At 42.5% G+C, this 23,773-nt stretch overlaps 1 protein-coding gene across 1 annotated transcript in view; it reads left to right on the forward strand.

Annotated features, from left to right (window-relative positions):
• Window positions 1-1,008: 1,008 nt before the first annotated feature.
• Window positions 1,009-23,773, forward strand: part of Pwwp2a (PWWP domain containing 2A) — a 42,054-nt gene continuing 19,289 nt past the window's right edge. Inside the window, 2 exon segments of the mRNA XM_028864270.2 lie at window positions 1,009-1,735; window positions 1,738-1,777. Coding sequence (XP_028720103.1) covers window positions 1,258-1,735; window positions 1,738-1,777 — 518 coding nt within the window. The 5' untranslated portion in view covers window positions 1,009-1,257.

Raw genomic sequence — 23,773 nt, forward strand, 5'->3', positions numbered from 1 at the left:
CTTTCTAGACTTAACGAGAAATTTAAAATACTTTAGCTGTTAAAAGAGCAAAACAAAACACCCAAAAGAGAAAAACAAGAACATTAGGACACTGGAGAGACACCTTTCTCCACCACCCCACCACCCCGCCTCTTTATTTTTTTGCCTTGAGACAGGGTCTCATTCTGTAGCTCAGGCTGTCTTGAAACTCAGAATGAAGCCTTTGTTGGCCTAGAATTTTTGCCATTTCTGCCTTTGCCTCCCAAGTGCTGGGATTACTCCCATGGGCAACTATGCTTGGATTGAGGTTTTTCCTATACACAGAAGGCTAGGAACGAAAAGGCTTCAACAGTGAACTCTTTCCAATGGATCTAAGGGGAATAAGTAACGTGGCCGGACTTCACTCATCCTAGCATGCCCGTTGTCTTTCTTCTCATTAGAATTTTCCTTCTTTGAAATTAACAGGTCTCTAGAAAGCAGGGATTAGTCCTTTGTTTCTAAAAAGTGAAGCCAAGGAAAACACTCTTCGTGCGCATGCTGGAGTTCCTGTCATGTGGTTATGGAGTATGTCTTGTCCGTCTTTCCTATTCCCAGCACCTCGTAAGTTGACTAGCAGAATAGGCACCCAAAAAAGTGTTCCAGAATTATTGTAGAACTTTAGTTATCTTTCCCACAGAAGCCGGTGGTGCCCACACTCGGCCACAAACAAGTCCACGCCTAGAAATAACATTCATTCTAAGGATCTCTGCGCAAAGATTCTTGGGAAGCGGTTCCCAGTCTGCATTCTCCCGCTATTCCTCCCTTGGGTCGTCTTTGAAAGAACTGGCACGACTCGCGTTTCCTTCCCTTCTCCCACCTCCGAAGAACCGGCCGAGAATGGGCAGGAGCATAGACCAATCATAAAGCGGTATTGTCCTTCCCAACCAACAGATACAGGCGGCAAGCCTAGAGCTCCGCTTTCGCCACCCTTCATCCCGCCCCTCCCACCTCCTTTTAGATTCGACACTTGACAACTCACCCCACCAATGGGAAGTTCCTACTCTGAGCGAGGGGGCGGAACCAGGCCCGCGACAGACGTCTCCTGCCGACCAATGGGCTGACACCAGTGCGGGAGGGGTGGAAGGCGGAGCCAATGGCGCGGTGCCAATCACGAGCATCAGGGAAAGGGCGGGACGACAGTGTTAGCGGGAGGGAGGGGAAGGCCTCGGGAACCCAGCCGCGCTGCCGCCGCCGCCGCCGCCGCAGCCCGAGTCGGAGGAGGGAGAGACCAGTGAGAAAATGGCGGCCGTGGCTGCTGAGGCGGCGGCGACCGCGGCGTCCCCCGGGGACGGGGGCGCCGGCGAGGCTGAGCCGGAGCTGGAGCCCATCCCCGGCAGCGAGGCCGGCACCCCCCTCCCGGTCACGGCCACCGAGGCGGCGGTGCCGGACGGCGAGGCCGACGGGCGCCAGTCCGCCCCTCGGGCCGACGAGCAGCCGCTGCCGCCACCGCCGCCGCCGCCGCCTCCGGGGGAGCTGGCGGGTAGCCCCGAGGCTGAGGCGAAGCCTCCCGAGCCCGCGGCCGCCCCGGCCCCGCCGCCCGAGCAGCCCCCGGCCGCCCCCGAGCAGTCCGAGGACGTGCCGCGGCCGCCGCTAGCTCCGGCGCTCGTGCCGCCGGCGGGCGGGGACTCGGCGGGGTCGCAGCTCATCCCCGGCTCGGAGGTGCGGGTCACGCTGGACCACATCATCGAGGACGCGCTCGTCGTGTCGTTCCGCCTCGGGAGAAGCTCTTCTCCGGGGTCCTCATGGACCTGTCGAAAAGGTACCGCCGGCCCCCCGACAGCACGCCGTCCGCTCCGCCGCGACGGAGAGCGCCAACCCCGGCTGCTCCCGCCCCGCCCTCGGGTCCTTGCGCGCCGCTCGCTCGCTCGCTCGCTCGCTCCGTGGGGCGCGCTCCGCGCGGGGCAGACGCGCGCGCGGCCCCGGAGGGCGGGCCCGACCCCAGGTGTGCGGCTGGGGACGCGCGCGGGTGCAGATGGCCGGCGTACCCCGCCTCCTCATCTCCGGCCCTCTGCGACCCTGGCTCGCACACTGGGGCAGATGGGTTAATGCAAAATGCAGATGGATCCCCCCCGGAGGAGGACCGGGTGCCGGGCGGGGGAGAAGGTGCTGCTGAGGCACTTGTCTGTCCTCAAGTCAACCTTTAACTTTAGCGGGGTTGGGGAAAGGGGTGTGTGCATTGGGCTTCCCTAAAGGTTACCTGTCACTTGTTAAGAGAGGAAGAAGAGCCTGGAATTAATGAACTTTTTTTTTTTTAACTGTTATTCTCACTGCTGGAAGTAGTTCCCCGGAGGGTAACTCTTCAAAAAGGAGGCACATTTTGCTAATTTTACCTACGGCTTAAAGAAATATCTGAAGATGGGATGAGACCCTTGTTTTTTAAACCTTTAATTTCAAATTGATGGGTTCGAATGAGTTTTTCTTTGGCAAGTGCTAGGAATTGACTCTTAAATGACTTCTGAGACTATATTTACAGTTACATTTATGTTTTGATTGGAAGGTTGAATTCACCTACAAAGCTCTGTCTTAACCAGTATATTTTCGTCTTTTATATAAAATATTCTGGGCACTGCTTTGAACAAGTAAAGAAGATAATCTGTTCTCAGTTTTAGAGTTAACCTTTTTATTCTCTTCTTTTGCAGATAGGAAGTGCAGAGACTCCCATTCATGGCTCTCCATTCTGTTTCCTGCAACAGCACACACACTCTGGTGTCTCACCTGTTTGGAAATGGTTTATTAGTGTGCTTGATGTGTTATGGATTTATTTAATTTCTTTTTGCTGTACTGGGGATCGAACCCAGAGCCTCCTGCATGCCAGGCAAGCATCCTGCCATTGAGCCACACACACCCCAGCCTTCTCCTGCCTGTCTTTCTTTTATTTTTTGAGACATGGTCTGGGTTAAGTTGTCCATGCTTGCCTCGAACTTGCAATCTTTCTGACTCAGCCTCTCCCAAGTACTGGTATGACAGGCATTTCCCATCATACCCCATATCCTGGCTTATGCTTTACTTTTAATTCCTTGACCTCCCGTCAAGACACAGGAATCCTTTTCCGTTTGGGAACAACTCTTTTAAATTCATACTGGAATATGGTGGTTTGGTGGGGGCAATGGGCACCTGTTCTGTCAGTCTGTATACTTGGTTAGTCTTCGGGGGTTTTGTTTTGTTTTTATTTTTTTTTTTATTATTATTATTTGTAATTTTGGGTTAGTGTTTTCATTAATGCTTTAGTTTTCATAGTTAGAAAGCTGCTTAAGACAGTGCTTTTTGCTGGTGTTTTTAATAGCAAGAGAGACACTCTAATGTGTATGCTATTGAATCAAACAGAAGAAGAGGCCAGTGTTTGTGTGAGAATCTGAATTTCAAATCTGCAAAAGAAAGGTGCAAAAAGGTAAGTTTTTGGAAATAAATAGAGTGGCTTGTCTTTTCTCATGTTCAGGTGCTCATTGTATCAGTTTTAGAAAGTTGGAATTCCGAGTTTTGGTCTAGTTTGCTAATAGCACTTCTTATAAATAGTGATTTCTTTTCTTGGAGGAGCTGTTTTCCCTTTTGAAAGGTACAGAGTCTTAGCCTCCCTGTTTTGAACTCTTGGGTTCAAGCTGATCCCCTTGTCTCAACTTCCTCCTGCCTCAGCAGCCACAGTAGCTGGGCCTGGAGTCTGTGTCCTACTTTTGAGCTATATATCCAGCCCCAGGAGATACTTTTTATCCACTGTGCTCAGGCCATGGCTACACTGTATTCAACAGACACTTTAAAAATAATTTGTATCTTATTTGAATTGGCCACTGAATTATACTTCCTGGTGAAAATAGCAAGAGCTCCCAATTGAGTGGCAGACATTGTATCACATAAGTTAGAGTCTTTTTAGCTCTAATGGTGGCATATCATTTATATGGGAGGCAATTGAGGCTTATTTAATTTGGCCAGTTAGCTTATGAGTGGCAAAGTAAAGATTTAAATGTAAGTGAAAAGTTGGATGGGGTAGCAAGTTTTCTTTTAAGCAGGAAGTAAAGAATTGTGTATTTTTCAGTCAGTGCTTTCTTAATTTTTAGTGGCTGTGCAGGGTGATGCAAAGGATCCCGGGTCTTGAAGCCAAGAAGAGTACTCTGTTAATAGGCTGCTGCTCTGGAGAGTCTTTACTTCCTTCCTTTGAATAGTAGAGCACATATAATAATTTCTGAAGTTGGAGTTCCTGCTTATCCAGTGAGAAAACTGGCAATGTGTCAGTGTATTTGTGCTTTTGTTTAGTCTTCAGGAGGGTTAGTTATTACATTTATTTAGATTTTTTTTTTTTTTTTTGGATTGAATAAGGGTTGACTCCAAGACCTCATTCTAAACATGACTTCTACCCCTATAGTTTTTTTGAGGTCATCTGTTTGTGGCCAGTTGATATGAATACAGACAAGCATAATGCATATAAATGCATAAGCTAGTGTCAGCTTACCAGAAAGGAGAGACCATATTGTTAACCAACTGTTCTTTTGATGAGGACTTTATCATTCTGTGACTTCATAGTTCTCTAGTTTGTAAAGTGTAAACCATGATGTTTTCAACAGTGGTACTCCTCAGAATTTACTCTTCCTTTAAGCAACACATCAGTTGTACCACCCCTTATTTCTTGAGATCTTGGCCATAAATGACATATTTGGCCTAAAATGAGGGTAGTTTGAATATCTAGTTAAAAACAAATTTTGTTGATTATAGCTTAAAAAAATATTGACTACCTTTAAGTGAAGCATAAGGTTTACAGTTCATTTACTCTAGCTGTTGTTTTTATACCCAGCCCCCTTAGCTAGTTTAAATTATTTGTCTATTGCTGAGGTCATTAGTATTGTCTAATGACAAAGCAATTAGCCTTACACATGAATCTTATTTTTTTCTTATTTTCCTCATCAATCTCAGTTTTTATAATTTTGGCATATAATAAGCATCATAAACTGATTATTTTAGACAATAAATACTGATGTACTTTTTATCATGGGGTATGACTGTATGTATATACTGCCTTGCTTCAACATTTATTGCAGTTTAGCTCTTTGAAAAGATAGGGGCTTTAAAAAATAACCATACTATCACTGTCATTCCCAGAGTTCTAGCATTTCCTTTATATTGATTCAAATCTCTGGTCAGTGAATGTTAACATCATGAAAATCTCAGGATTGTTTTGTTCAAATTGGACTACAAATAAAGTTCATACCTGCACATAGTTAATTTTCCAGGCTTCTGTTCATCTGTGGTTCTGCCATTATATTTACCCCTTGCGATTTGTTTATTCTGGATCTTTTTCTGATTGATACAGTTTTGTTATCTGTTTTAGTAGTTTAACCTTCATAGCAGATTGAAGGGACAGCAGTTTCATTTGGGTCTCCTCAGGACCCTTTTTATGGACCTGAATTGACTTAGTTAAAGTGGTTATGGGTGTCTCTTACTTCCCTGCGGACTTTCTCGGTCCATACCTGAAGGAACATTTTCTATGCAAGTTTTTGTTTTTGAAACACAGTCTTATGTAGCCCAAGTTGGCTTTGAACTCTGGATCTTCCTGCTTCTACTTCTCTAGTGCTGGCATTACAGGCTGAGCCACCACATCTGGCTTTTCTTTTTGTTTTTTTAAAAGAAGAGGTCGTGTGTGTAGCCTCGGCTGGCCTTGGACTAGCTGTGTAGCTCCTCCTTTTGCCTTCTGTTAGGACTCTAGGAGTGTGCCATGTCCAGGGGATTATTTTTATTCATTATTATCTTAAAAATAATTATAAAGCTATTTTGAAACCCTGAAAAATATTTCTGAATCCCTGAATTAAGGAATCATGAAATAAGCATTGGTACTTAAAAAGGCTTGCATATTTTAATTTTATGGCACATGCATATTACTGTATTTTTATAAGTATAATATTCTGTGTATGGGAGCTGTTTATTAAAAATTGAAATGTTTTCTTTTGAAAACTTTAGCATTTACTGTTTAGGATCTTAAATTTGTAGAACATTTGTTTTTAAAAGAAATATAAACCAAGACAATGATTTCTTTTCTTTACAGAGACCATGAACGTATGGTGCAATAGCCCTACTTTTGGTGGGAAAAATATACAGCCATTCTGGTGGAGCAGTGAGTAGTGGTGTCAGTAGTGTGTCCTAAAGCTTGGAGGTTGAGGACCTAGGCCCTCTAGTAGTATGTGTGAAGGCTGGGTGGAGCTGTACATTCTGAATTTATTGGTGATTATATCTTATCTTGAAAGGTGCTAGAGGGCTTGTAAGAAGAGTAGCAGAGGCAAGTGCCAATCCCTTCCTGATCCAGACAACTGGGATGCTCACTACTGTACTGAGTTCCTCCATTGTATGTTGCTCCAATCTGACTGGTTGGCATAGATACTTAGTTGTTGGCAAATAAAAATGTAGTTTGAATCTGAAAACAAAGAATTGTGGTAATTTTTTGCTTTGAGACAGGATTTTACTGTGTAGCTCTGGTTGGCCTGGGGTTTGCAATCTTTATGCCTTAGCCTCCTGAGTCCTGGGATTACAGGGATGTGATTGCCTAGCCCCCAAATAATTTTTATCAATCTTATTAATGTATTTTTATATTATATATAACACCCCCACCCCCATCCCCCAAAAAGTGTCTTTGAACAGGCTTCCACATACTCATGCTGGCCCTGAACTCAGATGTTGTTCTTGCCTCAGCTTCCTGAGTGCTGGAATAACAAACCCGTGTTACCACATCTAGTTATAAATATTATCTATTAGGTAACTGGATGTATTATATATACATACACTATTCCAGACATGCTTTATTGCACTTGAAGCTTTTCTTTCTTTGAGACAAGTTCTTATTCTGTGGCCCAGGCAGGCTTTAAACTGTCCATGATCTTTTCTGTTAGCTTTTGAGTACTGGGATTACAGACAAGGCCATGCTTGGTGGGAGTTTCTAATAAGGTTAATTTTTAGCTTTTTACATGTAAATAAGACCATACTTTACTGTGTACTGTTTTAAAGTCATGATGAAACTATTGGATGGTAAGGCAACTTTTTGGGGGGCTGCTGTTAGGTAGCTTGAGTGTTAATGCTTATCTTCACTGTTATAGCTGATTTCAGATTGTAAAAGGTGAAAGATGGTCTTAGTTATTTGGCCTGCCAAGTAAGTACATACGTCATTTCTTAGTAGCTTAATTCTCCCTAAACTCCTACATTAAGATGCACATCACCAGAAAGAAGCTTGCTGTAGTGGCTGGCAGATAGAGAAGTAAGTGAAGGTTTTATTAAATTTTGCCTGGATTTAATGCAGAATAACTTTGCTAAACACAGTTTAGTCAGTGGTTCTCAAAAGTGTATAGATTTCTGGGGTTGGAGAGAGAGCTTAGCTCTTCCAGAAGATATGGGTTCAGTTCCCAACACATACAAGGCAGCTCATAACTGTCTGACTCCTGCTTCAAGGGATCCAACCTACTGACTCCCAAAGGTACTGCACACATGTAGTTTGCATAAATGCATGCAGGCAAAATACCCATACATATAAAATATTTTTGAGAATACATAGATTTCCTGCACCATCAATTTGATTTTCACTCTGTCGTTCTGGAGCAATTAGGAGATAGTTTAGCTCAAACAGAATTACTTTAGAATGGACTATAATTGCAAATTAAGCAATGCATTTGGAGAATATACAACTTGAGTAGCAGATCCAGATTCTTGCTCGAAAGCTGGTACGTTCACTTGGAAGTGGTTTCTTAAATTTAGCTTCCTTGGCCGGGCGGTGGTGGCGCACGCCTTTAATCCCAGCACTTGGGAGGCAGAGCCAGGCGGATCTCTGTTGAGTTCCAGGAAAGGCGCAAAGCTACATAGAGAAACCCTGTCTCGAAAAACCAAAAAAAAAAAAAAAATTAGCTTCCTGTCAGGTGTAAGGTTGTCCATAATTTTTGCTTTCTTCCCTATGAACCAATTTATATAGTTGCCTAACTCTGTAGTTTCACTTCTCATATTTTTATCACTTAACAGAGCTGCCAAGCTTTACTTTCTGGACTTCATAATACCTACTCCCACTTGCCATTTTTCCCCCCTTGAGACAGGGTCTGTAGTCAAAGGCAGGCCTCAATTACTGTGTAGTTGAGGATGACCCTGAACTTCTGATCCTCCTGCCTCTATCTCCTGAGTGCTACAACTGTAGATGCATGCTACCACCTCTTGCTTTTACAAGATGTTGGGGACTCAGCTCAGGGCTTCACCTATGCTAGGGAAGTATTATTACCAAATGAGCTACTTTGCCAGCCCATACAGTTACCATTTCTGTGTTGTATACATTGTTTCATTTCACTCTGAAAGGTTTTTCAGGTTAAATTTGTAGACATAGTGCCAGATTAAGTAAATTGCTTAAAATTATAAATGATAGGTATTAGTAGGGATATATAAGATGCCTGTTGTTGGAGACAGCGAGGCCCTGTGCCCTGGCTGGCCTTGGACCTTGAGACTTCCTGTCTTAGCCTTCTGAGTCCTGGAATTGCAGGACTAGCACCTTTTATTTTTATTTATCTATTTGTTTATTTTTGTTTTTTGAGACAGGGTTGCTCTGTGTAGTTTTGGTGCCTGTCCTGGATCTTGCGCTGTAGACCAATCTGGCCTCGAACTCACAGAGATCCACCTGGCTCCGCCTTTGGGATTAAAGTCGTGCGCCACCACCGCCTGGCTCACCTTCTAATTTTTACTTTTTCCTTTTATGCTATTGAGTCAGGGTCTCAAATCTAGGCTTCCTTCAAACTTGACAGCTGAGCCTGGCTTGAAGTCCTGACCCTCCTGTTTCTATTCCTAAGGGCTGGGGTGGCAGGGATGTGCTGTGGTTCCCAGGTAATTTTCTTTTGCCAGTATTGGGGATTGACTCTGGGGCTTCATGCACGTTAGAGGAGAGGAGCACTTTGGTGACTAATTTGAAGCACTGTTGATATGTTACATAGGTTGGCCTGGAACTTGTGGTCCTCTTGCCCTAGCCTAGCCAGTTACTGCCCCTCGCCCCAAGAGTCACAATGCCAGCCTACTACTATCCCTATTTTAATTTTATTTTATCTTGTGTTTTGGAGACTGAGTCCAAAGGACCACTTGCAGGATTTGGTTTTCTCTTTTACCATGGTGATTAAATTCAGGTTGTTGGCTTGGTGGCAAGCACCTTTACCCACTGAACTGTGAACCATCTCTCATGGTCTTTTGTTTGTTTGTTTGTTTGTTTGTTTGTTTGTTTGTTTTTGAGGCAAGGTCTTGTTATTTAGCATTGGTTGGCTTGGAAACTCACTGTGTAGACCTGGCTGGCATGGAATTTATGGAGATCTGCCTGCCTGTGCCTTCCAAGTGTTGGGATTAATGCCTGTGTTACCATAGCAGGCTGTGACCTTTTTTTTTTTTTTTTTTTTTTTTTGAAATGGTCTTATGTATCCTAGCCTGCCCTAGTGTGCATTATGTGGGAGCAGAGTCTTGAACTCCTTACCTTCCATTTTCTAACTCTCAAGAATTGGAATTACAGGACCACCACCACACTCAATTTTATGTCATGCTAGGGACTAAATCCCAGAGTTTTCTGCATTCTAGGGGTAACATTTGGCCAACTGGCCTGCATCCTGAGCCCCGTTTTTAACTTACCTTTCTTTACTTGTTTTAGTATGCGTGGGCACTCACATGAGTGTAACCATGTGCATGCCATGGTTTATGTGTGAAAGTCAAAGAACTACTTCTGGGAATCTGCTCTCTCCTATTGCGGGTCCTGGGGATCAAACTCAGGTTGTCAGGTTTGGTACATAAGCACATTTACTGGTTGGAACTGTCTCACTGGCCCTCAATTTAACAAACATTTGTTTGTTTCCTCAGATGCTTTGGTAGAGTCAGATATACGTAGTTCCTGGTTAAATAAGGAGAACATGTTCAAAAGAAAATATGGTTTTGGTGAAACTAAGATGATTTCTTTGGCCAGGCAGTGGTGGTGGTGGTGACAGTGCGTGCATGGCTTTAATCCCAGCACTCGGGAGACAGAGGCAAGTGGCAATTCATTTCCGTGAATTCGATGCTAGCCTGGTCTACAGAGCGAGTCTAAGACAGCCAGGGCTACACAGAGAAACCCTGTCTTGATCCCCTTAGCCCGTCCCCCCTCCCCAAAATAAAATAAAGTTGACTTTTTTGTGTGTGTATGACAATAAGGATTGTATTTAGGGTCTTGGACATGTTGAGTACATAGTCTATCATGGTTACATTTCTAGTCTTTGTTTTTAAATTTTATATGTATGAGGAGGGCGATGGGGGGATCTGTGGTTGGTATATAGAGTGAGTAGAACATTTCTTAATAAAGAAAAATGAAAAGAAAAACATTTATATGTATGAATGTTTTGCCTGCATGTATGTCTGTGCACCATTTGTATGGCTGGTACCCAGGGAGACCAGAAGAGGATATTGAATCCCCTGGGACCAGAGTTACAAGCAGTTATAAGCCACTATGTGAATGCTGGAAATCAAATCCTGGACCTCTGGAAGAAGCAACCTATGCTCTTAAACCCTGAGCCATTTCTGTAGCCCCAGATTGGATGTTTTTAAAAAACTATTTATTTTCATTTTATGTGCACTGGTGTTTTACCTGCATGTATGTCTGCCTGAGGGTGTCAGATCTTGGAGTTACAGGTAGTTTTGAGCTGCCATGTGGGTGCTGGGAATTGAACCTGGGTCCCCTGGGAGAACAGCCAGTGCTTCTAACTTCTGAGCCACTCACCTCTCCAGCCCCAAGATTAGATTTTTTAAAAAACCTGTTTTTAATGTATTTTTGGGAGGGAATTATCTATCTAAATGGTGTATTAATTGAAAACATTTTTTCCCTATAATACTATAGTAAATGATGATGTGCATTTACACACCCATAAGAGCATATGCTTGCAGGTGCATATGGAGGTCAGATGTCTATGTCAGCTGTCATTCCTCATGAATCGTTTCCCTTGTTTTGAAGTTTTAGCTTTGTTTTTAATTATGTTTAGGTGTGTGTATCTGCATGTGAGTACAGGTGATGAGTAGGCCAGAGGTGTTAGATCCCCTAGGCTAGAGTTACAGATAGTTGCCAAGCCGCCTGTCTTGGGTGCTGGAAACTGAGTTGGGTCCTCTGGAAGAGCAGCAGCTGTCATCTTTCTAGCCCCTCGGCCTTGTTTTTTGAGACAGGTTCTCTCAGTGGGAGTTGGGGCTTGCAGTTTAGACCAGGGTGGCTTGCCAGTGAGCTCCAGGGATCTGCCTCCCTCAGCTTCCTCAATGCTGGGATCACAAAGGGTTCTCGTGGTCAGATTGCCTTCTGTTGCCAGTAAGGCAGCACTTCACCTACTAAGCGATGTCCCCAGAGCATGTTACTGCAATTAAATTTATTTTGAAATTTTCTTTTCTTGTTTTTTTCCGTTTTGTTTTGCTTTTGAGACGGGGCTCACTATATTATAGCTCTGGCTGTCCAGGACTCTTTATGTAGACCAGGCTGACCTCAAACTCAGATCTGCAAGTGCTGGAATTAAAGGCTTGTGCCACTGTACCCATCTTTTCCAATCATTTTCGAGAACTCTTGTAAAGTTTTTACCTAGGGTCTTTAATTTGTGTGTGTCTCTCCCCCCAAGATCTAATAGCTTAGGCTGGCTTGGAACACAGTATGTAACTGGGGATGGCTTTGTACTCATTCTCCTGCTGCTGCTTCCCAAGTGCTGAGATTATATAGGCGTGCATCATTGTACCCAGATAGTCACTAATTTTTTAAACTTTGCCCCATTGCTTTATCATTAATTTTTTTTGTTGTTGTTGTTTTGTTTTTTTGTTTTTTCGAGACAGGGTTTCTCTGTGTAGCTTTGCGCCTTTCTTGGGACTCACTTGGTAGTCCAGGCTGGCCTCGAACTCACAGAGATCCACCTGGCTCTGCCTCCCTAGTGCTGGGATTAAAGGTGTGCGCCACCACCGCCCGGCTTATCATTAATTTTTTTGTTTTATTCTTTTCTTTAAAAATATTTTATTTTCGCCGGGCGGTGGTGGCGCACGCCTTTAATCCCAGCACTCGGGAGGCAGAGCCAGGTGGATCTCTGTGAGTTCGAGGCCAGCTGGACTACCAAGTGAGTCCCAAGAAAGGCGCAAAGCTACACAGAGAAACCCTGTCTCGAAAAACCAAAAAAAAAAAAAAAAAAAAAAAAAATTTTATTTTCTTAGTTTGTGTATATGAGTGTTTGCATATATATATGTTTACCATGTGTGCACTTGGTGCCAAGGAGGCCAGAAGAGGCCATTGGATCTCCTTGACCTGGAGCTAGACAGTTGTAAGCTGCGGTGTGAGTACTTGAGACTGGGTTCTCTATAAGTGCTACGAGATGTTCTTAACTACTGAGCCATCGTGCCATCCTGTTTTATTTACCATCTAAAAAAAGATTTATTATTAAGAATTATGTGTAAATCTATAGTGTGTGTATATGCATGTGTGTGCAGGTGCTTGAGGAGGCCAGAAGTGTAAGAATTCTCCCTAGAGCTGGAGTTATAGGTAATTGTGAGCTGCTTGATAAGAGTAAAGGGAACCAAACTTAGGTCCTCTGGAAAAGCAGCACCCACGCTTAACCATCCAGCCATCTCTCCACCCCTGTTTATCTTTCTTTGTTGTTTGTTTGTTTTTCAAGATACGGGGTTTCTTTGTGTAGCCTTGGCTGTCCTAGAACTAGCTCGGTAGACCAGGCTGACCTTGAACTCAGAGATCCCCCTGCCCTCCTGAGTGCTGGGATCAAAGACGTGTACCACTACTGCCCAGCATCATTCTTGATATAAATATCTTTACCTTAACTTTTCACCATTAGGTTGAAAACATCATTCTCAGATGTATTTGTCTGTACAAATACATAACTATTTACTTTGGAGTTTTTTTTTTTTTTTTTTAAGATTTATTTATTATTGTACATACAGTGTTTTGTCTGCATGTGTCCTTGCAGGCCAGAAGAGGGCACCAGATCTTATAGGTGGTTGTGAGCAACCATGTGGGTGCTGGGAATTGAACTCAGGACCTCTGGAAGAGCAGTCTGTGCTCTTAACCACTGAGCCATCTCTCCAGCCCTACTTTTGAGTTTTTAAAAACATTATTGTTGTTGTTCTGTATAATGTGTGTGTGTGAGTTCAGGCTCACATGTTCTAGAGTGCCTCTGTGGAGGTCAAAGGACAACTCTGAGTTCATTCTCTCTTTCTCCCTTGGCTTCTGGAGATCGAATTCACATTGTCAGATTTGGATGGCAACTTGTACCTGGTGAGCCATCTCACCTGTCTTATTTTAAGATGGACTCTTGCTATGTAGTACGTAGTATATGTAGTATAAATTCAGGCTGACCTAGAATCCACTGTCTTTTTGCCCCAGCTTCCCAAATGCTGGGATTGGGCTTGTGTTGACATGATTGTATTTAGTTGCAATCTGATTCAGAAATTGTAGGGACTGTTTCTCAACTTGGATTTGTCCGATTTACTTCTGGGCCATATAAATAAATATAAATGTTTTCAGGGTTCCACACTTTAAGCCCCCAGGTGCCATCATCTTTCCCCACTGAGAAACTATTATTTTCCATGCACTAATAATCTCAAGTAGGATGCTTTTCATTGTATTTCCTATATTTGGGTAGATATTACTTATGTTTGTTTTATTTGCTTGTTTGCTTTTTGAGATGGGGACTCATATAGCCAAGGGTATTCTTGAATTCTGTCTAGCAGGGATGACCTTGAACTTCTGATCCTTCTGCCTCCATTTCCTAAGTGCTGTTATAGGCATATGCCACCATACCTAGTTTTTGCAGTGCCTAGGGCTTTGTACATGCTAGGTAAGTACTCCTTTCAAATTGAACTATATTCACAGCTTTTGTTCTGCTCTTTGACATCACAAGTCTCATACTTAAGGGAAGGCTAGCCTGGAATTCACTATTTAGGTCAGGATGGCCTTGAACCTGTGGCAGCCTTACTTCAGACTACTGAATACTAATGAGCCACCAAGCGAGCTACACATTCTTTTTTTATTATTAAGATTGATTTATTATGTATGCAGTGTTCTGTCTGCATATATGCCTGCACACCAGAAGAGGGCACCAGATCTTATTATAGATGGTTGTAAGGTTGCTGGCAATTGAACTCAGGATCTCTGGAAGAACAGCCAGTGCTTTTAACCTCTGAGCTATCTCTCCAGCCCCCATTAATTCTTTTTTGGTTTTTTCAAGACAGGGTTTCTTTGTGTAGCTTTGGAGCCTATCCTGGAACTCGATGTATAGACCAGGCTGGCCTCGAACTCACAGAGATCCTCTGCCTCCCCAGTGCTGGGATTAAAGGTGTGCCTGGTGCATTAATTCTTTTTTAATGTAAAAAGTACATGCACAGTTTAGCATCTTAACTGTTGAATGTACAGTTCAGTGATGTTAAGTGTGTTTACATTGTTGAGGCAGATCTCCCATCTTGCAAATTAAAACTTGGTAAATAACAAATACCCTTTACTCCTTCTCTAGTTCCTGGCAACCACAATTTCTACTCTCTGGTTATGCTTGTTTTTGTTTTTAGGAATTTAAGTAGAGTAGTCACTTCTTCCACAAGGCCACATGTATATGGACCTGTGGGGGCCATTTTCTTTCAAACCACCACATTACACTCCCTGGCCCCATCTTAGGTTTGTAACCAGTCATATCATAATGCAAAAATGCATTCAGTCCAACTTCAAAAGTCTCCATAGTCTATTACAGTCTCAACACTGTTTAAAAGTCCAAAATTTCACCTGAGATTCATGGCAACCTTTTACTGTAACCCCCAGTAAACTCAAAAGGTACACCACTTACTTCCAAAATACAGTGGCACCGAATATACATTACCACTCCAAAAAGGAGGAAATGGAGCATAGCAGACCAAAGCAAGACTGAAAACCAGCATGGCAAACTACAACTTTTGCATTTCCATGTCTGATGTCAAAGCACTCTTCAGATCCTCAACTCCTTTCAGCTTTGTTGACTGCAGCACACTTCTCTCTTGGGCTGGTTCCATACTGTAGACTGGTTCTCACATGCAGCTTTCTTTGGCAGATATCCCAAGACTGGCATCTTCAACATCTTGGGGTATCCAACACAATCCATGCTTCTCATTCACAGCTTCATCTACTGGCCTCTCTGAGCAGGGACACCCCAGATACACACACTTGGCCTCAGTGACTTTCCTTAGAGGGAGACTATCTATCCCTGACTCTGAAGCCAGAGTCATGTGGCCATGACTGAAGCTGCCAAGTTCTACGCTTGCTAGTCTGGAACTTGGCCTCCATTTTCAATGACATTTGCATTCAGTTGTCTGTTGATGGTTCCCTTCACTGCTTAAGCTTTCCTTCAGTTCTTTTTCACAGGTTGAAAGCTTAGCTTGTAGTGGGGGTCAACCACCACTTCCTTTATTCCATTTAGCATCAGGTTTGTCTTTAAACTTTTTATCTCCTAGAGCATAAGACTTAACTCCAATAAAACATTTCTGGGTGCTTCTTTTCTCTTCAAACTGTACCTTTTATATTTCTCCTTGCCCCCTTGTTCCTTTTCACTGTAGGTCCGCATAAGTGATTACTAATAACCACATGACACAGTCTATATTAGGCTGTTTTGAAATCTTCTCTGCCAGTGCTATTAGCCCAAAACTCTTCAATTAGCATCAGGTAGGTTTTTCAGGACAAGGGCAAAAGCAGCCACCTTGTTTTGCCAAAATATCACAAGAATGATCTCCAGGCACCATATTAGTCTTTCCCTCTGAAACTTTTTTTTTAAGCTGGGCCCTAAGCACTCCAAGCACCACTGTTTTCCATGCTTCTACTAGGAAAGCCCATTAAGTCCCCCTCAAAGCATTCAACTGTTTTTCTAGTCCAAAGTTCCAAAGTTTTACGTATTTTCCCAACAAACAGTATCGTCAGATCTGTCACAGCAATACCTCACTCCCTGTTACCAACTTTTATCTTGGTCACTATGAAGAGACACCATGACCAAGGTAACTCTTATAAGAGATGTATGGCAGCATGCAGGCAGGTGCTGGAGCAGTAGCTGAAGAGTATATCCTGATCAGTAGGCAGAGAGAAGCACGGGGGTCTGGCATGGGCTTTAGAAACCTCAAAGCCCACCCCAGTGATAGACCTCCAACAAGGCCACACCTGTATGAGCCTATAGGGCCATTATATTCAAACCACCATACCAGTGGGTTCCCGAAACTGAAGTCCATACAAAAGTGGCTTTTTTTTCTTTCTATACACTTATACGGTTTTTTTTTTTTTTTTTTTTTTTTTTTTTTTTTTTTATAAACTTAATCAGCTTTATTCTGTTTTGGGCACCAATTAAGCTAATATTTATTCACTACTTTATTTAATAGCCCAGGGCATAGTGGCATGTGCCTGTAATCCCAGCACTCCTGAGGCAGGAGGATCATGAATTCAAAGTTGGCTTAAGTTACATAGTGAGACACTGTCTCAAATTTTAAAAATTACAGAGTTTGTAGATGCAATTCTAATTAGGTCACTTGTTTTGGGGGATGTTGACACTCAAACAGGGTCATGTGCATATTGGGCCCTATCACTTAGTTAAATTTAGTCCCCCTAATTGAGTTATTTGAACACTCCAATGCTAATTATATTTTACAGTGATCCTACAAGTGTTTTTCAGTCTTCTTGATAACTTACTTATATTCATACTACATTAGGTAGTAGGTATTTTAAACATACAGATCTACAAATACTAAAATGTTAATTATTGAACATCAGTTCAAAGCTGCATGTTTCTTGCATTTCATTTTTACAGAGAAACTAAAGATGGTTGGATTTGTTGATAAATACTTTCTGTTGTACTGTGAGCAAACTGATGATGTAGTAGTAAATGGTTCAAAGCAGAGAATGCTAGATATAATAGGTTATAATTTTCTATTTCCTAGATATCGCTGGAAATTAAAAGGTTACTTAGGGTTATATTATTATTATTATTATTATTATTATTATTATTATTATTATTATTGAGACTGGCCTAGGCAGCACAGGCTCGTCTTGAACTCGTAGCCAAGATGTGTGTGTGTGTGTGTGTGTGTGTGTGTGTGTGTGTGTGTGTGTGTATGTGTATATGCTTTCCCCCCCTGTTACAGAACTATTAAATACAAATAAGAAACACTGTTAAACATTAAATAACAATGTGGACTTTTGGGGTTTGGGAGTAGAGGGATTCAGGCAATAGTCAGGGTCTGGCAGTGTGGGCCCAGTTGTAGTAGGGGATCAGGCTATGGTCATCTAGAGAGGATGGGCTGCAGCTGCTTGCACAGCCCTCTCAGCTTGGCCAGCAACTCCTGGATGAAGTCCTCTGTGGGAATCCTGCAGGACTCCAAGAGTCCCTGGATTCTCTGGCTTCTTTCCTCTTGATTGTTCAATTCCAACAGTTCCTAAGTGTTGACTTCATCTGGTATATCTGATTCTGCCATAGTACAGCTTCTCCTGGTATCTGTCCATTTGCTTTTCCACATCCCACAGCAGCTGCCACTGGTTGTACTTGACACTGACTTGTGTGCTGACTCATGCACTTGCTGTTTCTGCAGCCTGATGGACTGACCATCCAACTCCAGCTTACTCAGCACACGCTTGCCTGGCTGCTATGCTTCCGTTGCTCCTTGACCCTCCATCTCCACCTCCCTTTTAAGTCACGTATGTGTGTTGCTGTGTGGGGAGGTGTCCACTTAGGCCAGCGCTGTAGGATCCCCTGGAGCTGTAGTTAATATGAGGTTCTGAGTCACTTGGCATGGGTCCGGAGAATCAGATTCAGGTCCTCTGGAAGGGCAATAATGATCTTAACCACTGAGCCATCTCTACAACCCCAGCCTTGATTCTCTTGACTATCTCACAAATTTTGGGATTACATGCATGTGCACCATGTCTAGCCTAAAATTATAATCAATAAATTATTACAAAGTTTTATTTTTGAGAAAGTAAAGATTTATGATAACTAGGACAATATACTGTAACAGAAATTACTATGTGGGCCACTGAAACTGGAAAGTGACCTGGGTATGGGAGGCTGCTTTACTTAATAGCATCCTGTAAGTAGACTTGAGTATGTCCTTGAGGCTCATTCTTGGTGTAGTGAAGTGACATGGTTTATGGTGCTTTTGTTTTTTTAATTTATTTATTTTATGTGCATTGGTTGTTGCCTGCATGTATGTATGTGTGAGGGTGTTGGATCCCCTGGAACTGGAGTTACAGACAGTTGTGTGCTGCCATTTGTGTATTGGGAACTAAGCCGGAGTCCTGGAAGAACAGCCAGTGCTCTTAACTGCTGAACCTTTTCCCTTTTAAGTCAGGCTTCATGTGGCTTTCTAAATCCTGGGATTTAGGCATGTACTTCTATTCCCAACTGGTAATTCTGTTTTAATAAGGAATGGATGTAATTTTGTTGGTAAGATTTTCTATTACATTTACATGCTATTGAATTAATTTCATTTGTCCTGATTATTGACCTAACCAAAATTCACAAAGAAATGTGAAGCAAAATAAGCTTGCTTTACACTTTCCTGTCTTTACAACCTAATCTGTTACTGATTTTAAGGAGACGCAGTTTGTGTGTGTGTGTGTGTGTGTGTGTGTGTGTGTGTGTGTGTGTGTGTAGGTGCGAATGTGTGTAGAGGCCTCAGTTCAAGCTCAGATTCATTCTCAGGAGCTGTCTACCTTGTCTTTTTTTCCCTCCTTACCTTGTCTTTTGAGACAGGTTTCAGTCTGAGGACCTGAGACTCACTCATTAGGCTAGACTAGCTAGCAGTCCCCAAAGCCACATGGATCTACACATACCATCGCACCCAGGGTTTTACATGGTGCTAGAGATTAACCTTAGGTCCTCATGTTTCTGCAGCTTCAGTTTACTGAGTGAGCTGTCTTCCCAGGGCCTGGAGATAAAATAAATCTGCATATTATTTTTCAAGTGGTTAAGTGTAATTTTTTCCCATCTGTAGGAGACTTCATTTTTGCCTTCTGTTGACCTGTTTGCCGAGAGGGTAGTTGGGTTCATGCAGATCACTTGGGCCTATTTCAGCTAACTCTCCTGAACTTTTTTCTGAGTGATTAGTTTCTTCCAACTCCTTTGCTTGTCTACAGACTCTAATACCTTTGTATTTCTATATTTTTGTATATAACTTTTAAGAGAATCCCTTTCTGCATTTACTTGGCAAGAATTGGAAGGGGGGTAAATGAGAATCAGTTGTGTTCGGCTCAACTGCTCTAAACAGAAGGAAAAGAATTATTGAGGTCAGAAATGAGTTGATTGAGGGTGCTGGTAAGTTCATACAGATGAACACTGCCATCATTAAAATGAACAAACTGAACTTTCCAAATCAGAGGTAAGAATTAGAAATACAAAGAAAGTCAGATGTGGTGGCACATGCTTGTAATCCAGCATTCAGAAGGTCACATGTTAGAAGCCAGCTCAAACTATATACACAGTTCCAGGCAAACCTGTGCTACAAGTGTCTACCTTAAAATACCTCAAAATTAAAAAAATAAATCCAGAAATATACCTGACTTAAAATAGTTGTTGGTAAACATTCAGTTAGGTTTCAAGTATGCTCCTGAAAAGGAATTTGGGTAACGGTTCTTAACCCAGGAAACAATGTGAATTTAAGGATAGGATTGATTAACAAAATTAAAAATTGTGAGTAAAATGATGAATAAAACTCCTATCTTAGCCGGGTGGTGGTGGTGGTGGTGGTGGTGGTGGTGGTGGTGGTGGGGGGTGGTGGTGGTGGTGCACGCCTTTAATCCCAGCACTGGGGAGGCAGAGCCAGGCGGATCTCTGTGAGTTCGAGGCCAGCCTGGTCTCCAAATCGAGTTCCAGGAAAGGCGCAAAGCTACACAGAGAAACCCTGTCTCGAAAAACCAAAAAAAAAAAAAACGAAAAAAAAAAACAAAAAAAAAAAACAAAAAAAACCCTCCTATCTTAAATGGGATCCAAACCCTAGGATGAAATAAGCCATTTCCTGCTTTGGGATCTTGGAACAGAGTCTCTCTCACTATGTAACCCGGTTAGACTTAAGAAGATCTCCCTGCTTCTGCCTGACCTAGTCTGGGATAACTGGCGTGCTGCCATTCCCAGCTCAGAAGATCCCTTCAACCATCATTTATTCCTGGAAGTAACACAGATTTGTCTGTCTGTCAGGGTCTTTTATGAACTTTGGACCCTCCTGCCTTCACCTCCCACATATGCTGCTGGGTTGGCTAGTGTGAGCCAAGTGTGAGCCACCATGCCCAGCGTTTGCATTGCTGGGACTCGAACCCAGGGCTAGGTGAGCCCTCTACCAACTGAGCTACTTCCCTAAACTAGACTGAGGCTTCTTCACTGATAGCTCTTGTCTTGACAAAAAGTGTTAATTACCAGTATCCTTCTCTTTTCTTTGGCATTTGCTAGTTGCTCAGAAGACTCAGTTTTGAAATCCATCTTAAATAGAAGTGCAAAGACAATACAGAGGTCTCTTGGATCTTTACCTGTTTTTCCTCACAAACAGGATTCTTTTTATTTTTTTACTTTTATTTATTTATTTTGTCTGGTGCTAGGGATCTATGCCAGGCATGCCTAGGCAAGCAGTGAGCTATAACCTAATGTGCCCACTTTTGTTTTTGAGACAGAATCTTGCAATATAGCCTAAGATGTCTTGGACTCTAGATCCTCCTGTCTCAGCCTCTGGAGTGCTTGAGTTATAGCCATGTAACCATGTCTGGCAGAATCTCCTTCACTCCCTCCCTTCCTCCTTCCCTTCTTCGTGCTGAAGATTGAGTCCCTTGGGCCTAGCACATGCTAATGCATGCTCTGTCGTTCAGCAGTGCCCCTAGTCAGACTCTTTCTGTGGTAATTAAAGACTGAAGATAGGAAAGGGTTTGAATGAGTCACCAGTGTCAGAGTGCTGTGGCTCACGGAGGATGAAGATACTCAGCATACCACCCAGTTCGTGGGGCTTTTCAAGCAGTTCTTTAGGAGAAAGCTTGTGAGGAGATGCCATTCTGCCTTTCATCTGCACACTGCTCCTTGGTTAGCACTGATGTGGGACATAGATGTTTGCCTTAGTGAAACCTAAGGCAACAGTGCTTATGGAAAGTTCAGATTATAGTTATATAGAGAGAAAATTGAAGATTCTGTACCTCCAGGGGTTTGTGATGAACATTTTCATTGACTGTACTTTAGATACTAGGATTTGGGCTGGAGAGATGGCTCAGAGGTTAAGAGTACCAACTGCTCTTCCAGAGGTCCTGAGTTCAATTCCCAGCACCCACATGGTGGCTTACAACCATCTGTCATAAGATCTGGCACCCTCTTCTGTGTACATAATAAATAAATAAATCTTTAAAAAAAAGATATGAGGATTTAAGCTGTGTGGCAAATGCCTTCAGTCCCAGCATTTGGGAGGCAGAGGCAGGTGGATCTCTCTGAGGTCAAGGCCAGCATAGTAGAGTTCTAGGACAGCCAGAACTACACAGAGGAAACTGTGTGTTGAAGAAATTAGGATTGAAACAGACTGTAATTAGGTTGCTACTTTATTTTTCTTTGGCAGTGCTGAGGATCAAACATGGGGCCAGGGGTCCACCACTACACAGTATACCCAGTCCTTTGCTTATTGAGATAGGATCTTACTGTGTGTTCCAGGCTGGCCTCAGCCATGTGCTCTCCTGTTTCAGCCTTGATAGTCCTGGGACTGAGTGTGTGCCATTGTCTAGCTTAGTGCTGCAATATAGTCTTAGTAACCTTTTGGTGTCTTAGGTTAATGGCTTTCAGATTTAGGCTTAGTTAAAAAAATATGTGTCTTTGTCGGGAAGGGGTGGTTGAGACAGGGTCTCATGTATCTGAGACTGGCCTTGAACTCCTGATCATTCTGCTTCACTTCTCAAGAAATACTCGTGTCTGATCATCTACACATACATGAAACAGATATACTGCAGTCATGAGTATTATTCTCACTGTTCTTAGACACAGATTTTGATTTAATCATAGTGTGGCCCTTGAATTTGGTTTTATAACCAGTGTCTCATTGTCCATGTGAGGTAGCAACATGATGAGTAACTAAATGCACTGGGGCTGAAAAAGTCTCTTCTTTTTTCTCTAAAAGTGATTTATTTTTCTGGTCCCTTGAGGTCATTTTGTAATTATTTAAATATTTTTGGGGCCAGGGAGATGTTTCAGTGGTTAAGAGCGCTTATTGCTGTTCAGTCTAGATATAAGTAATTGGTGAGTAAGATATGAGAATTCTAAGCTCTACATTAGTAAAATATAAAACTATTTAAATGAAGTAAAATTTATGCCTAATATTTGTTGATGTTGTTGAGGATTACTATCCATGTGCTGGGAACTAACCTTATTTTATACATGTAAAACTAAAATGTACAGTTGATAAGAGCTGAAAACTTCACTTTAGATCAGCCGGGTATGGAGACATATGCTTGTCATCCCAGCCCTTGTGAGGCAGCAGGAGGATTTGATTAAGGCCAGCTTGTACTATACAGCAACTTCTAGGCCAGCTTGGAATACACTGTGAAACCCTATTTCAAAAAAATTGTTTTTGAATTTTATTAAAAAAATAAAATGATTAAGATTATTATGTTTAAGTTCTCTAGCCCCAAAGATTTACTATTTTTTAGAGAGGAACATGAGAGGCCATCTTTTTTGTTTTTGTTTGTTTTTTTTGTTTTTTTGTTTTTTTGTTTGTTTTTTAGACAGGGTCTGTTTCTCTATATAGTCCTGGCCGTCCTGGAACTAGGGAACTCACAGAGATCCTCCTGTCTCTGCCTCCTGATTGCTAAACTTAAAGGCATGAGCCACCATGACTGGCCTTAAGCCATGACTGGTTACAATGTTTTCTTAACCAGTTATTCTGAACCTTTGCAGAGCATTTAAGAGGACAGGCACATAAAAAACAAAGGAAAAACTAAAACTTGTTCTTGGGGGAAAATTGACCTATAGAAAACATTTTCAGCCGGGTGGTGGTAGCGCACGCCTTTAATCCCAGCACTCGGGAGGTAGAGGCAGGCGGATCTCTGTGAGTTCCAGGCCAGCCTGGGCTACCAAGTGAGTTCCAGGAAAAGCGCAAAGCTACACAGGGAAACCCTGTCTTGAAAAACAAAAACAAAAACAAAAAAAAAGAAAAGAAAAGAAAACATTTTTATTCAGTTTACAGGGTTCTACCTGCCTAGCCTGCTTCTGACCTTGGGTTCTCTTAATTTTACCTTATAAGACTGGCATTAACATCACATTGTACCAGCTGCTACCACTTCAGTGTTTAGATTAAGCAAGCTGACATACATATGCTGGCATACACTGACACTGAGATTGCTTGGAGTATGGTTTCATTTTTATATGAAGGCAATGAATACAGCAAATTTAACTTAACGTTTCTTTATTTCAGCCCCAGTGCATTTAGTCAGATTTCTAGATTTGTATGAGAAACTGTTTTCATTGATGCCCTCTTTTCTGTACATTCCCGTTCTGTACAGAAGCTGGGATGGAGGCATGCACACCTGCTGTGTAACTGGTTTTTAAATTGGATTACATTGGAAAATACTTTTCCTTTCTTTTTTTCTTTGGTTTTCTCTTTGAGACAAGAGGCTTTGCTTGTGTTGTACAAGTTGGCTTTGAACTCAGAATCCTTTGTCACACTCTTTCTTGGTACTGCCACTACAGATAATGTGCTACTCTGCCCTGCTGGAATTATTTCTGAATGTAGTATGTGATTTCAAAAAGTTTGAAACTCCCGGGGGTACGGGTGGGGGGTGGGG

Source organism: Peromyscus leucopus, chromosome 8b, assembly GCF_004664715.2.
Source record: "Peromyscus leucopus breed LL Stock chromosome 8b, UCI_PerLeu_2.1, whole genome shotgun sequence".
NCBI lineage: Eukaryota > Metazoa > Chordata > Mammalia > Rodentia > Cricetidae > Peromyscus > Peromyscus leucopus.